The following is a 16799-nucleotide window of genomic DNA, read 5'->3' on the forward strand; positions in this document are numbered from 1 at the left end:
GCTATTGTGCAGCCCTGATTTAAAGAGTAATAGACTTGCTGCTCTAAACCAGGGGTCCCCAACCCCTGGTCAACGGACTGGCACCAGGCCGTGGCATGCCTGAAACCGGTCCACACAAACAAGCAAAATCCCATCTGCGGGATGCAGGCAGTACATGAAACCATGCCGCCTCTGGTCTGCAGAAAAACCTCTCTCCATGGAACCGGTCCCTGGTGCTCAAAAGGTTGGGCACCTCTGCTCTAAACAACCTGGAATTAAATAGTTGGATATCATTTTACTGCTTTAAAAATAGCAACATAAGGAATATGAACTCTGACTTACATTTCTTTTTGTTTTGTTTACATTTATGTCATTAACATACCCATATATGTTTTTTTGTAAATTTTCATTAAATTTGTTGTGTTATGCTTGTTTATAAAGAAATTGGAAAAACAGAATTAATAGTATGACTAAGTGGTGTTTAGATATTTAGGGAAAACATTGGATAATAGGATAGTGAGGGACTAAGTTCTGTACTGTATATATGTGGTTTGTTTGTAAGTAAATATATTTCTGCTTTTAAATTAGAGACATCCATGGAGCTCCAGGTTTAAAAGGCTCAGGAAACATTCCACTGCAAGACCAGCACTTAGCACTTGCTATATTACTGGAATTGGCTGTTCAGAGAGGCACACTGAGGTAAACCCTTTAAGAGATCTTTCATTGCAGAATCCAGCATCATTTGAACATTATAGTTTCTGGGAACATTTGTATGGGTAAGGAAAGGAAGTTTTTGAAAAAACCCGAAAGAAATAGAAGTGACAAGATTTATTCCTCCATGCCTTCAATTTAATGTCAGTTCTTTTTTCAGCCAAATGTTGTCTGCTGTGATACTATTGCTTCAACTCTGGGATAGTGGTACGAGAGAAACAGATAATGAACGCTCAGCACAGGGAACCAGTGCCCCACTCCTTCCTTTGTTGCAGAGATTTCAGAATATAATTTGTAACAAAGAGATGAACAGTACAGAAGAAGAAATTCAGGTTTGTCCTTCAGTGCTTCTATTTAGACTACAAGCATGCTTTTGTACATTCATGAAACAATATTTATTTATTTATAAAAATATAGAACTGGCTTCTCGCTAGTGACCTCATAAATATAAAATACAATAATGCATTTTGAAAAAAACCATATTATATTATCACGTAGTCAAAATCCCATACATGCCAGATTAAATTAACAACCTGGTTCTATGGAGAAAGTCAAGTTTTCTGGAAGACTAACATCTGGATCATAATGGGGATCTCTTCCATGGGCAAGTACCATGACTGAGAAGTATAATTATTTTGCTGATATTAACCATCATACTTGGATAGTTAGTTGTGGGACGTATTTTAAATTGCATTTTATGTATATCTTTGAATTCCCTGAATTATTTTTAAATTCTGAATGCAGTAGAAACAAAATGGAGAGAGATGAAAGTTGAAATAATTCTATAGTTATCGCTGTAATAGGAAAACTTGCATTATTGTGTACACCACTTTTAGTTCTGATGTTCAGTTCTGTGTACTAAATCCATGATCTGCCCAATAAGTAAGTTGTCAAGTGGATCTTTCTGTTAAAATATTGTATAAATCTTGTTAATTACAAGTGGATCTGTCACAGAATCTATAACTTCCTAGCTAATGTATCTTGTTAAAACTGTTTAGCTCTTTAATGTGCGGATTTAAACAGATACTACTTAAGATAATAGATTTAAATGTATTTATTTTAGATGTTGGCTTATCCACTAAGTCCAAATGAAAACTTCCTAAGATACCTAATACTACCACTAGACAATGAGCTAGCAATTGATTTAAGGCAAACAGCGGTTGTGGTTATGGCTCACCTGGATCGCCTAGCCACTCCTTGCATGCCCCCGCAGTGCAGTTCTCCGACATCTCATAAGGTAATGTACAGCAAATTGGATAAATGAAACTGGGGATATGCTAAAGCTTATGTAAGAGACTTTATCTGTAATGGATTTTTAAACTTTGCCCTGCTGCCTCTGTGCCATGCAATAAATTGCTTTTTATGTACATCTCAGTTTTAAGAGCAGTTAATCATGCTATCTCGTGGATTCTCTGAATTCCTGTTTGATGTGGGTTACGGTGTTTTGACTTTTGGTAGATTTTGTAACTGCTATATTATAGAAGAACTGCCTAATCTTTTAGATCTTTCTCATAAAGATTAAATCAAATTAACAAAATCTAGATACTGTCACTTATTCAAGTTTATCTAACTATCTTTCTCAAGTCTGTTTAGTTGCAAATCTCAACCTAAGTAGTAACATGGTTGAGATTGGAATCATTTATTCAAATTATTAATTATTGTACTTTAAGATTAATTGTTGATATTTTCTCAAATGTTGAATTTTCTTCTAGGCTTCTTTGCAGGAGTTTATAGCATGGGGATTAATAGGATGGAAATACTACTCTAATGTCAGTGGTCCAATTCAGTGTGAAGGACTTGCCAGTCTTGGAGTTATACAGATTGCTTGTGCAGAGAAGCGTTTTCTGATCTTGTCCAAAAATGGGCGTGTTTATACACAAGCCTACAATAATGACATATTGGTAGGTGGTTTTTATTTACTTTCTATCTTCCTTTCAAAACAAAAGACAACGTTCTTACTGTACAAATTTGAAGCTTGTCAGAAATTGCCTATCTCAGCTTTAAAATATACTAAAATATGCTACAACCTGTAATGCATTGGACCATACTTTTAGAGATATTTCTTTTCTAAAGAGAGAAACAGAATGAGCATGGGGGTGGTAGAAAAGCAGTGGAAATGGGGGCAACTTCCAGCTTCCTACTAACTTCCCCATTGATTTTGCTTATGGGAAACTGGTAGGGAGTATCAGAAATCACTCCTTCTCCTCCTTGATTAACCCATGGAACTGCCTGTCACTTTGCTGAGGGGATGGGGAAACAAAGGGGACTGTGGACTATGAGGTAAACTGCACTTCCACTTCCCATACTGTCATATCCTGATGGTTCCTCTCCCTTCAGGGAGGAACAGAGCTCATGTGTTGAGTTCTGGTGCTCCCCAGCCAGACCTATCTTGCCAGCAGGTGTCCATGTTGTTCTCTTGTCCTCCCCTCACTCCCCACAGTGGTTAAGAGATTTTAAATTTCAGCCTCAGTTCCAAATCAGCCAATCACAATTTATCTGTCAGATCTTGCCAGCAGCCAGTTGCGTGCAGTTCTGCTTTAGAATGTCGAAAAGATTAGACCCTGAAATAAGAGATGACCTCACCTAGTGGTTTTGTTTACTATATGTTGAAGAAAAAATGAAACTGGAAAAAAGTCCTTGTTTTAATGCCTTTGTATCATATAAATCAGGATATGTGATTATTTTTCCATGTTGAATATAGTTGTGAATCTTAGACTAATTATTTAAATATGCTTAGTTTGAGTGAAAAACATTGTTATTGGATTAGTTATTGAAATTTTTGTGAATATTCTATAATTTCTTTCTGTAAGGGTTCTTACTTTACCTTTTCTGCTGTTCTGAAATGCACAGTTTCTATTTGTGTGTGTTTATTTCTAGGCACCACAACTTGTACAGAGTCTTGCTTCTAGAAATATTGTTAAAATTGCAGCACATTCAGATGGACACCACTATCTGGCTTTGACTGCAACTGGAGAAGTTTTCTCATGGGGTTGTGGAGATGGTGGACGACTGGGCCATGGGGATACTGTGTATGTATTTTAGACAGCTTGGGATAAGAAGCTTGAATGTAAAATGCTTTCTTCCCGTTTGCATTTATTGAGATTAGAACCAGTAAAATAATTACTGGAAACAAGGATTATTAGGTTAAAAATAAGCTGAAATTATCTGTTACAAATTGGCATGATATGTAGCTGACACTTGGGCACATTGCTGCTCTTGCTTTTTAGAGTGCGGCTTTTTACACACACACACACGCACACACACACACACACACACACACACACACACACACACACACTCTCTTGAAGAAGGGAGAGGAGGGAGGGAAGCAGGATATTATTTGTGGATGGAAATTACATTTCCACACTGGTTTTCATTGGTTTCAACTGGAATTGACAAACCTGGCAAGTAGGAGAAGCTAGCAGTGTCCATGATTTTGTCTGGATTTGTATTTTTTTGAGGTCAATCTTTTTTTAAAAAATAATTTTTTATATTCAGGGTTGTCTTCTCCAGGTTAATATAATTTGTTCCTGTTTTAATAGTAAATACAATGTTAACACTGATTGGAGGGCAGTTTTTTGTTTCTGTTTTTTTATTTTTAGCGTACTAAATTAGCAGCTGCATTTCTGCTTTGTAATTCTGATGGACATTGATCTGTATTAGGGTCAGATGAGGCAAAATCTTGGAAGGCAGTAAGCCTTATGTGATTATATATGTGAGTGTAAGAAGAGATGATTCTTCAAAGTTCCCAGCATAATATATAAAACATTGGAGCATGTCTTAGAAATTTTCCCAATATTAAGAATATTAATTTATAGAGAACATTAACATATTTTGGGGTACTCAACTTCAATCATTTTGATTATATTTAAGACAGCAACATTTGCAGCTACCCATTTTGCTATAACTTTCTGCAATGAGACAGTTGAATAGTATGGGAAATCTCTCTTACATAGCAGTGAAACTTTGATAAATATAGCAACATAGATTTAGAAGGGCCCATTTAGACAATTGGGCAACTCCTTGCTCAATGCAAGAATGCAAACCAGCATGTATTTTACAAGTATCTATGTGGCTGTTGGTTGAAACTATCCAATGGTAGGAAGCCGACATTTTCTTTGAATAGCTTGTTTGTCTAATAATATACTGCATTAGTACATGATGTCTGTTTTGATTTGTTTGTAGTTATTACCGTGTGCATGGAGTCTATTGCCTTTTTATAATAAGTGTTCTGTTAATTCTCATAGTTTTGCTTTCCTGTCCCATTCCCTTTTTCCAGACCCTTAGAAGAACCAAAGATGATTTCTGCTCTCTCTGGGAAGCAGGCTGGAAAACATGTTGTACATATTGCATGTGGAGGCACCTACAGTGCTGCAATAACAGCTGATGGAGAATTGTACACATGGGGCCGAGGAAACTATGGCAGACTGGGTCATGGTATGATTCTAATATTTTCTTTAAAGCAGGAGGTGGCAACCTTTTTGGTTTATTGGGTTCTCATAATGGTATGTGGAAATGTTCTTGGGTGATACGAGGAAAAGCCACAGACTTAGACAACCATCAATCAAAAGGTATCTCAGAAGCAGAAGGGGCATGATAAGTGCCTTAGAAGGAACTCTGTAGGTTTTCTGGAAAGTAAAAGTAAAGGAGGGGAAAAATACTTTCAAAGTTGCAAGATTTTGTTGTGGTAATTTCACAATAAAGGTATTTTTTTATTTTTTTTTAATTCCATTTATATCCCGCCCTTCTCCGAAGACTCAGGGCGGCTTACAAGCTTAGCAGTAGCCTTCATTCTATGTATATGCCTGCTTATTAGGGCTTTCACACACACCCCAAGCGGCATTATTACAAAGTCAGCTTATTGCCCCCAACAATCTGGGTCCTCATTTTACCTACCTCAGAAGGATGGAAGGCTGAGTCAACCTTGAGCCTGGTGGGACGCGAACCTGCACTAATTGCAGGCAGCTGGTGTTACTTGAGGCATTAGCCCACTGCTCCACCAAGGCTCTTTTTCTACCAAGGTAGAATTAGTATTTGTGCTTCTTGTCTGCACTACTTCTGTCAGTCCCCATAGATACTTATCAGGACACTGCCATTCTAGTGGGACGGGTTCTCGTGTTTTTTTCTGTGATGTATCCATTTTACTTTGTTCCTCTTTTGCTTTAATGTATCTTCCAGGGAAATGGGAGGGAGGAGGGATGTGCCTGGGACCATCTGCTTTGTCTTATCCCTGGAGAACCAAGGTTGTGGCGCCTGAGAACAACTTCTTATCACCTACTCGGAGTTCTCACAATACCTTCACACCTCTGGATTGGTTCTCTATGGACTGGGCAGTTGGGAGGGGTTTGAACAATGGGGTTTAACCTAGCGTTTTTGCACGGGAACTTTAGATCCTGCCTGTTTTCTCTGCAATCACTTTCTCTCAATAAAATATCCTTTTGAAATGCTGCCTGCTTCAAGAATTTGACTTTCTTGAGGAAATAGCTGAGGTGAGATGTTACATTAGGCAGGATATGCAAAGTGGTCAACCCAGAGCAGCACCAGACCTATTGTGGAGACTGTGCACACGATGTCTAACCAGGGCAGTGAGCATGAAGAAGCTGAGTATTGGAGAGAGACCTCCACCAAAACTCACCCCGACACAAACTCTGCCGGATGGACAAAGGAAGCTGCTGCCCTGGAGGATCCTTCGAAGCTGAGATTGTCTGACACCTGACAGTATGGCTGGAGGCATGAAATGGAAATGCTGTATGATGATGGTGAACTGGAGGAAGAACTGGATCATGCTGACGGCCTCATGAAACGAGCAATGCGCTTCATGATAGAAGCTTTCCAGAGCCTCAAAATATGAGAGGCCATAGTTTGCGTGGAAAGAGATGACAGAAGTCATGAGGAAGTTGCATATGGAAGGTGGGAATATTGACCCCAGAGACAGCTGCCAGCACTACTGAATCCGCAGAGAGGGTGACAACCACACCAGCCAGTCCTCCTTGAAGGCACCCTGGTGGCGCGAATGTCCAGAGAGTCAGTGGAGGGGGACCCCATCAGTAGGAGTGGAAGGCACCCCCTTTTGGTGTCAAGTTTGATGGAGACCCCCAGCAATTGGGGTTCTTTCTTGCCCACGTCCTCACCTACATGCAAGAATACTGGCAAGACATCCCCACCAAAGAGGCTAGGGTCAGGGTTGTCAAACTGGCTCTGGAGGGGGCTGTTGTCTGATGGACGGTGACCCTCCACAATGTCAATGCCTCAGACCTTCAAAACTTTAACCACTTCATGGCGGTGCTGAGACTGAAGTTTTAAGATCCCCTGCTGACCAGAAGCTAGAGATCGCATCAAAACCGTGAGGCAGTGGATAAGTATACTGAGGAGTTCCGAGACCTAGCCTCCTTCCTCAACTGTCTGGAAGACATCCTGGTGATCTGCTTTAAGGACGGACTGAACAGCGACCTGTACCATGCCTGCATCGCCAGAGGGGTCCCTGCTTGCCTCCATGATTGGTGCATCCTGGCTGAAGAAGCAGAGATCGGCCAGGCGCAGAAACAGTACTGATCAGGCAAAGTGTATGGAAACGGTCTCCACCTGAAAAGAAAAGGGAGGCTGCCAAACCCCAGACAGCCCTGTCACACTCGACCACCTGCTTCAAATGTGGTAAAGAGGGCCACTGGGCGACGGAGTGCTGGATGAGGATCCTAGCAAAGAAAGGAGACCGACTACCAGGGAGAAAGTCGATGAAGCCCTCACAGTGCACTAAGGATACAGCCCTAAAGAGCGCCAAGGTCGTAGAGTTCCATCCCTCCTCCAAACCGAGAGGGAACTTCAACCCCATTTGAAGCAGACCTGGGACCCTCCAACAATGACTACAATGATGACCCGGTAGTAAATGGGCTGATCATGCCAGTAACCATGCCCATAGAGCTGTTAATCCCAGACATGGAAAGAAAGGTGGCCCTAAAAGCATTGCTAGACTCGGGGTACACCAGATGCTTGATAAACCCAACCTTAGTAGGAAAATGGGTTCTGCCTGAGGAGACTAAAGTGCCTGATTGCTTTTTGTCAACTAAATGGGTCAGTTGCAGGGGGTGTCTCAGCCACCTTCGCCCCTGGTCCTAGCCATGGGAAGCCACTCTGAGACTCTAACCTTTAGAGTGGCACCTGGAATGGAATGGCTCCTTGTCTTAGGACTGGTTTGGCTCAAAAAATGGAATCCACGGGTAGCCTGGAGGAAGGGACTCTTGAAGTTCCCAAAGATGGAGCAAGCCCCATGCAATGGTGGCCACAAGGCAAGGAAGGAACCCCTCAGAGAAGTGGCAGCTGCCTCAAAGAGAAGTTGCTGCAGGACGTACCCCGAGAATACCACAATTTGGTTGATGTGTTTAGTGAGAGAGGTTCGGATAAAATTTCTCCCCACTGACCCACATACTGTGCTATTGAGATTGTTCTCAGGGCCAAGTTGCAAAACCCAAAACTCTATTCCATGACTCCAAGGGAGTTAGCTGAACTGTGCAAGTTTATAGACAAAAACGTGGCCTGAGGCTTCATTCAGCCAGCCAGACCCAGGGTGGACGCTCCAGTTCTGTTCTGGGAGAAGAAAGATGGGTCTCTTCATCTCTGCATTGATTATTTTTTTATTTTTATTTTTTTATTTTATTTTAATCCCATTTATATCCCGCCCTTCTCCGAAGACTCAGGGCGGCTTACAATTTAAGCACAAACCAATGTGCTTAGCAATAGCCTTCATTCTATGTATATGCCTGCTTATTAGGGCTTTCGCCCCCCCCAAGCGGCATTATTACAAAGTCAGCTTATTGCCCCCAACAATCTGGGTCCTCATTTTACCTACCTCGGAAGGATGGAAGGCTGAGTCAACCTTGAGCCTGGTGGGATGCGAACCTGCACTAATTGCAGGCAGCTGGTGTTACTTAAGGAGGCATTAGCCCACTGCTCCACCAACGGGGTCTTAATGTGTGTGTGGAAAATGTGTACCCCTTTCCACTCATGAAAGATATGCTAGCCCACCTTTCAAAAGGCAGAATATTTTCTAAACTGGACTTATGGGAGGTGTATTACCGAGTCAGAATTAAGAAGGGGTATCATGCCTCTGTCGGAGCTTGAATCTGCTGAGGAAAATGAGCTGGAACTGGACCCTATGGAGGTCGAGGAACAGATTTCTGTGGCTTCAAAGGAATGTGGGGAAGAGCAGGCCAAGGCAGGCCAGGGCCTTTCAGGATTGGGACAGGATGAACATGAGAGACAAAGCTCAGGTAATGAGCAAGGGCCACCCCCTCCTGATCCTACAGCACGGAGAGTGGAGAGAAGGAGAGAACAACCCAGGCAGGCTCAACCACTCGGGAGGAGAGCTCCCCGCCCCTCTCCACAAGGCACACCTGGAGACTGAGACTTAAAGAGATGCTGTAAGGAGGGGCATTTGTTGGGAACAAATGCTGATTTCTTGGAGTTTTGTGTTCTGTTGCTGATCTTGGAAACAACTCTCTGATCTCTTGCTGTGTTGTGATTTCTGCTTGGAAACCCTGAAACTCTTGACCATTGGACTGGCTGACAAACTTGATTTGGTGTTCAAAGATTTGGTGTTCAAAGACTTGATTTGATGTTCAAAGATTTGGCTTCTCTTCTGAAACTGCTCAGGCAAGCTTGTTTTTCCACAGACTTGTTAGATTTTGGATGTACGTTTCATTCCTTGTTATCTACGTGGCCTTGAGTAAATTACTTTTCTAATCTAACTGTATGTGAAACTACTTGCAGCCAGAGGCTGCTGAAGGTGTGTGTGTGTTACTTTTTTCTGAGGCTTGCCATAAACGTGGGAGCATTTGGGGAAAATTGGAGCAAATAAAGGGCGGTTCATTTGCCAGTTGACTGTTTTGGCTCTGTGCTGTGCCCTGGGTCATCACAAGGGGGATGAATGTCAAGCCGCATTCAAAAAGTTAAGAAGACTTTTTTCCGCTGAGCCAGTGTAAAGGCATCCAGACCCTAAAAAGCCCTTTGTTATTCAGGCCGATGCCAGTGATGTAGCAGTGGGAGCTATGCTGCTCCAGGAAAATGAGAAGGGCCAACTACAGCCTTGTGCGTATACATTGAAAAAACTGACAGAAACCCAGCAATGTTGGGCAGTATGGAAAAAAGAGGCCTATGCACTTAGGTGGGCCTTCCTCACCTGGCGACGTTTCCTGGAAGGGAATAAAATCCCTTTTGAGGTCTGGACTGACCACAGAAATTTAGAAGCTCTGAAGCTCTGAAAACTCCAAGGAAATTGTCCCCCAAGCAGGCAGGGTGGGCACACCACTTTCAACATTTTAATTTCACCCGTTACTTAATGGTAGGGAAGAATTTCTTAGCCAACACCCTGTCAAGGCTACTGCAATATAATAGTGCAAAAGCGAAAGTGGTCAAACCTTTGCTTCCAGTGTGACAATTAGCAGCTCGAGTAAACATGAGAGCGCAAGCAGAAGAGGGATCGCCGCCAGATAACACCACTACTCTGGCTTTCAAACAAGCCCTAAACGAAGACGAATGGTTCCTCAACCTCAAAAATATTTGCTCAATGAAGGAAAAGCTACCTTGGGTAGGAGGAAAATTATACGTTCCCAACCAGTCAGAGACTGAGAACTATGCAATCATGCCATGATTTGAAGCTGGTGGGACATTTTGGGTTCATGAAAACCTTACACCTCCTAAAGAGGCAATTTTGGTGGCCATCCCTTAAAAAGGACATTGAAAACTATTTATTTTTTATTTATTTATTTATTTATTTATTTATTTATTTATTTATTTATTTATTTATTTAAATTTTTATACCGCCCTATTCCCAAAGGACTCAGGGCGGTTTACAGGGCAGCATAAAATACAATATAAAAATAGTATAAAATTAAAATAGATTAAATTAATTAAGCGCAACAATTAAAACAATATTAAAAGCTAAAACCCCTTCAGTCCAGGCCTGATAGATCAAAAAACCAGGTTTTCAGGTCCCGGCAAAATAAACGCAGATCGGGGGCGGTCCAAAGTTCCACCGGTAAATCATTCCAAAGGGCAGGCGCGCCCACAGAGAATGCCCTCCCCCTGGGGATCACGCGCTGGCACTCAACCGCTGGCACCCTGAGAAGGCCCTCCCTGTGGCAGCGCACGGGACGATGGGAAGTTGATGCCGGCAGCAGGTGTTCCCTTAGATAATCCGGACCCAAGCCATTTAGAGCTTTATAGGTCATTACCAGAACCTTGAATCTCACCCGGAGGGCAACCGGAAGCCAATGCAGCTCACGGAGAAGAGGTGTTACACGGGAGTATCGGGAAATTCCCATAACAACTCGCATGGCTGCATTCTGCACCAGTTGAAGCCTCCGCGTGGTCCTCAAGGGCAGCCCCATGTAGAGAGCGTTGCAGTAGTCTAGCCGGGAGGTCACGAGCACATGGGTGACTGTGTGTAGGGCATCTCGGTCCAGATAGGGCCGCAACTGGCGCACCAGACGAAGCTGGGCAAAAGCTCCTATATGGTCTTCAAAATTGAGCCGTGAATCCAAGAGGACACCCAAGTTGCGAGCCCTATCGACGTGGGGTAACACCTCACCCCCCATCATTAATGATGGAACATGCCGGTATGCACAGCCACTCAGTCTTGGCAGGATTGAGACGAAGCCTGTTTCTCCCCATCCAAACCCGGACCGCCTCCAGGCAACGGGACATCACGTCGAGTGCATCTCTGGGTTGGTCCGGGGTGGAAAGAAAAAGTTGGGTATCATCAGCATACTGATGATACCCCACCCCGAAACCATGAATGAGCTCGCCCAGCAGTTTCATGTAGATGTTGAACAGGAGGGGAGAGAGGACTGACCCCTGAGGGACTCCACAAATGAGAGATCTCGGGGCGGACCTCTGCTCTCCTGTCAACACCGACTGTGAGCGGCCCAGGAGGTAGGAGGAGAACCACCGCAAAACAGTGCCTCCCACTCCCAACCCCCTGAGACACCGCAGTAGGATACCATGGTCGATGGTATCGAAAGCCGCTGAGAGATCTAAAAGGACTAGGACAGAGGAACATCCCCTGTCCCGAGCCCCCCAGAGATCATTCACCAGTGCGACCAATGCCATCTCCGTGCTGTACCCGGGCCTGAAACCCGATTGGTACGGGTCAAGATAATCAGTTTCCTCCAGGAACAGAGGAAGCTGATGCGCCACCACACTCTCAACAACCTTCGCCAAAAAGCGAAGGTTGGAGACCGGACGGTAGTTATTTAAAACAGCCGGGTCCAGGGCAGGCTTCTTGAGGAGGGGTCTCACCACCGCCTCCTTCAAGGCGGCAGGAAAGATACCCTCCTTCAAGGAAGCAGATATTACTGCCTGGAACCAGCCTCGTGTCTCCTCCCGAGCCGCATAAACCAGCCAGGAGGGGCACGGGTCCAGTAAACAAGTGGTGGAGCTCAGCCTTCTCATGATCCTGTCCATGTCATCGGGGGAAACAGGATCGAACTCAGTCCAGATAACATGCTCAAGACCACTTGATTCCTCCATGCCTGACTCTGCCCAGTCAGAGTCCAAACCGGTCCGGATCTGAGCGATTTTGTCCACCAGATGATGACTAAACTCCTCAGCCTGTCCCTGTAAGGGATCCTCCCTCATCTCCCAATTAAGGAGAGAGCGAGTCACCCTAAACAGGGCGGCTGGTCGATTATCTGCAGACGTGATGAGGGCAGCGAAGTAATTAGACTTTGACGTCTTCATCGCAGTGAGATAAGACCTTGTAAAGGCTCTTAGTCGCAATTGGTCAGATTCAGACCGGGTGGATCTCCAACCGCTCTCTAGACCCCGTCTCCGATGCTTCATCTCCCGGAGCTCCACAGAAAACCATGGGGCCCAACGGGATCTGTGCTGGGTCTGGGGTCGCAAGGGTACAACACGGTCGAGTGCCTCGGTGGCCGCCCTTTCCCAGGCATCCACCAAGGCATCGACCGGGCTGTGAGTGAGGGAGCTAGGTAAGGACCCAAGCACCATCTGGAACCGTTCTGGGTCCATTAGGCGCCTGGGACAGAACCACCTGGTCGGTTCCACAGCCCAGGGGCGGGGGGTGGCACAGCGGAAGACCAGCTGCAGGAGATAATGATCGGACCATGACAGGGGGACAATAGTTGGCAAGTCCCCTCCCAGATCATCCAACCATTGACCAGATAGAAAAATCAGGTCAAGAGTGTGACCCGCCCCATGAGTCAGGCCCTGAATTACTTGGGTCAGGTCCATGGCCGTCATGGAGGCCATGAACTCCTGAGCTAACTCTGACGACTCAGGGAAGGCAGGTTGAAGTCGCCCAGAACTATAAGTCTGGGAAACTACACCGTCAACCCTGAGAGGGTGTCGAGCAGCTCAGGCAGGGCCATTGCTACACAGCTGGGCGCCAGGTATGTTAGCAACAGGCCCAACTGAGCTCGAGGGCCACATCTCATGAGAAGGGACTCACTCCCGCCTATCTGGACAACAGTGGTCTCTCGCGGACATAAGGTCTCCCGTATAACCACCAACCCACCGCCCCTGTCCTGAGCCCGAGGTTGGTGTAGCACACAGAAACCCGGAGGGCACAGTTCAACCAGAGGGACACCACCCTCTGGGCCCAACCAGGTCTCCGTAATGCATGCCAGATCCGTGTGTTCCTCCTCGATCAATTCCCGGACGAGGGGAGCCTTGTTCACAACGGATCTGGCATTAAAATACACCAGTCTGAGCTCAGGGTCCTGGTCCCCCTCACCCTCGGACAAAAGGGTACTAACCGGAGGGTCGGAACATGCTACCGCTCGAAGACAGCGGGGGCGTGGTCCCAGATATTGATACGGCCCTCCGTGTAACCGCCTGCTGCCATTCCCAATCGTTGTGGAGATTTGCAACCCCACCCCGGTACCAGCGGAACCAAAGGGCCATACCCCCAACCCTATCTCACCGGGAACTATTGTAGGCCCAGACTGACCGCCGGTTGATGAAACACACCCCAATTCCCTCCCCTCCCTCCCCTCCCCCCTCCCTAACCCTTTAAAACAACCAGCTAAAAATGTACTAGGGGCCTCTTAATGCATTTCCACCAGAGGCCCCTATTTAAGCCCAGCCACCTCTCGGGGTCCCAACAATTGGGCCCATCCTTAAGGGAAGTAAGGGACATGGCTACAGGTCGTATCCAGGAGGGAGGAGCCCCCCTGAGAGCGTATAAGACCGTGCTAGAATATTGAATACGAACCATAACATAGTAAAAACTGCATAGGGCAATAAACCAAATAAACAATTAGATGACTGTGATGATGTTATAGAGCCAGGATATATATATCTCAGTCCTCCAGCTCAGTTCCACTCGGCTCTCACCCGAGTCAGCCAGGTGGAGCAGCCACAGCCGCTCTCTCACCGCCGCTGAGAGAAGCCCACCTAAGGTAGACTGAGTCCAGAGTGCCAGGGAAGCCCATCCCACTGATCTCTCACATCAGTGGGAGGTTGATGAACAATCCAGGCCGCCCTCTCACCACGGCCTAATCCCGGTACCATATCAACTGGCAATAGGAAGTCTTAGGAGTGGGCACAAATATTGGTATCCACCCTGCTCCAACTAACCGGGCATTAAGGAGGCATAATGCATTAAGGAGGTAGTCCTTTGTGCCAAAACAGTGTGTGACAGCCAATCCAGGGGAGTCAGACCAAAGCCCCCCCCAACCAAGCAGAGCACGAGGGCCATGCCACAGAAAGTCCACAGGCCATTAAACCACCATCCTCAACAGAAAAATGCCTGGCAGCAGTCCAGACGGCAAGGCCACATCTTGGCCGATCTTCAGTTCAGCAGGCCTTCTGAAACGGAGAAAGGGGTCTCCACGCCCCCAGAAAAGGCGCCCACCCCCTGTCTATGTCTCCACGGAGCAAAAGCATCCAGCAGCTGTCCAAACCGTAAAGCCACGCCCGGCCGTTCTCCGGGCTGGGAGGCCTCCCAAGAGAGAAGGGAGCCTCTGCGCAGCTAAAAACAGCGCCCATCTGTTTGTCGGTGGGAGCGGCAGCAGACCAAGCAGCACGGCCACGCCTCGGCCGATCTTCGGGCCGAAAGGCCTTCCAGAAAGGGAAGAAAGCCCACCTGCTGCTTATGGAGACGGCAGCGCTCCGGGAGGCATGGCCAAACCTTGGCTGATCTTCGGGCCAGGAGGTCTTCCGGGGGGAGAAAAGGGAGCCCCCTGGAGCTCCCAGAAGCGGCAGCACACCGAATTCCAAGGCCAAACCTTGGCCGATCTTTGGGCCGGGAGGCCTTCCGGAGGGAGGGAGAGGAGAGCTCACCAGCTGATTCAAGGATGCAACAACGCTCCGCAGGCAGAACCACGCCTCGGCCGATCCTCGGGCCAGCAGATCACAAAAGAAGAGGAAAGCCTTCGCGCCGCCAGAAAGTGGCCCCCAACTGCTGTCAATACCTCTAAGTCTCCATTGGGTCACCACGCCACGGTTAGCCTTCCCCAAAAGCACATTTGGAGCCCATCGCAGAGAGCGCGGACAACCGTCGCCATCTTGGGCAAAAAAAATAAATTCCAGCTGCCCTACCTGCGTGGCAGCCAAATGGAGGCAAGGGAAGATACCTGGCCTCATGTTACTGGTGATAGAGCCTTCAGCACCCTGGAGAGAGATTTCTATAGATTTTATTGTAGAACTACCAGAAAGCAAGGGAAACACGGTCATTTGGGTGGTAACTGACTTATTTTCAAAACAGGTCTACTTTATCCCATGCCAGAAGATCCCCACCACCAAAGCCCTGGCAAAGCTGTTCCTCCATCATGTATACTGCTTACATGGGGACCCATGTCACATAATTTATGATAGAGGAATCCAATTCACATCAATGTTCTGGAGAGCATTTTTGGACCTTTTGGGGACAGATCAGGGCCTGAGTTCTAGTCACCATCCGCAAATGAATGGTGGGACAGAATGAATGGACTCATTTCTAGATCAATACCTAAAATAATTTATTAACTACCAACAAGACAACTGGATTGACGTTTTGCCATTTGCTGAAATGGCTTATAACAATGCTGTATACACCAGCACTGGTTTTACCCCTTTCCCAGTCACCACGGGGCAAGACTTCACCCCAATGCCTGAGTTGCCAACTAATGAACCCACCATCCCCTCATTAAAGCAGTGGATTAATCAGTTGAAGAATACCTGGCCAGTTGTTTGCAAAACTTTAGACGAGGCCAGAGCAGCCTTCAAGTCACAGGCAGACAAGAAAAGAGTGCCTAAACTGTTCTGCATTGGCGATCGACTATACCTGTCTACTCGATTCCAACAGTCCCTACAATCTTCTGAGAAATTAGCCCCAAAATTTATGGGGCCTTTCCCCATCAAACGCATTATAAACCCTGTCACAGTAGAGTTAGGCTTGCCCAAAACCTTACGACAAGTCCACCCTGTCTTCCGTTGCAGCCTTCTAAATCCTGAAATAATCTCACCTTTACGGCCAGCGCCCGCCCCCTCCCCAATCTCGCAGCTCATCATGGTAGAGGGTAAACAACACTTTGAAATTAAAGAAATCATTGACTCCTGAAAACACCACGGAGCAACACAATACCCCATACTATGGGAGGTCCTCCTTGCAACTCAAAATGAATGGGTTCACAAGAAACACGTTAGAGTCCCTATACTACTCAAGGGATTCCATGCTCTTTACCTGGATAAACCTAATCATTTTACTCTTTTCTCTCCTCTTTTTTATTTTCTATTTGCTCCAGGTAGATTTCTCCTTTTAGGGGGGGCAGCATGTCAGGTCCCCATAGATCCCTATTGGGACACTGCCATTCGGGGGGGGGGGGCTTGGGGTTTTTCTGTGATGTATCCATTTTACTTTGTTCCTCTTTTGCTTTGATGTATCTTCCTGGGAAATGGGAGGGGGGAGGGATGTGCCTGGGACCATCTGCTTTGTCTCATCCCTGGAGAATCAAGGTCACGGTGCCTGAGAACGACTTCTTATCACCGTCTCAGCTTGGAGTTCACACAACACCTTTGCACCTCTGGATTAGCTCTCTATGAACTGGGCAGTTGGGAGGGGTTTGAACAATGGGTTTTAACCTAGTGTTTTTGTGCGGGAACTTTAGATCCTG

General features: G+C 46.1%; 1 protein-coding gene across 1 annotated transcript in view; it reads left to right on the top strand.

Moving 5' to 3' along the window:
* Positions 1-16799, top strand: part of HERC2 (HECT and RLD domain containing E3 ubiquitin protein ligase 2) — a 160913-nt gene that overhangs the window by 27752 nt on the left and 116362 nt on the right. The window contains exons 8-13 of the mRNA XM_081327133.1: positions 568-678; positions 851-1022; positions 1754-1927; positions 2403-2591; positions 3568-3719; positions 4970-5127. Of these exons, the coding sequence (XP_081183259.1) occupies positions 568-678; positions 851-1022; positions 1754-1927; positions 2403-2591; positions 3568-3719; positions 4970-5127 (956 nt within the window). The remainder of the gene's footprint in view (positions 1-567; positions 679-850; positions 1023-1753; positions 1928-2402; positions 2592-3567; positions 3720-4969; positions 5128-16799) is intronic.

Source organism: Vipera berus, assembly GCF_964194415.1.
Source record: "Vipera berus genome assembly, chromosome: 4".
Taxonomy (NCBI): Eukaryota; Metazoa; Chordata; class Lepidosauria; order Squamata; family Viperidae; genus Vipera; species Vipera berus.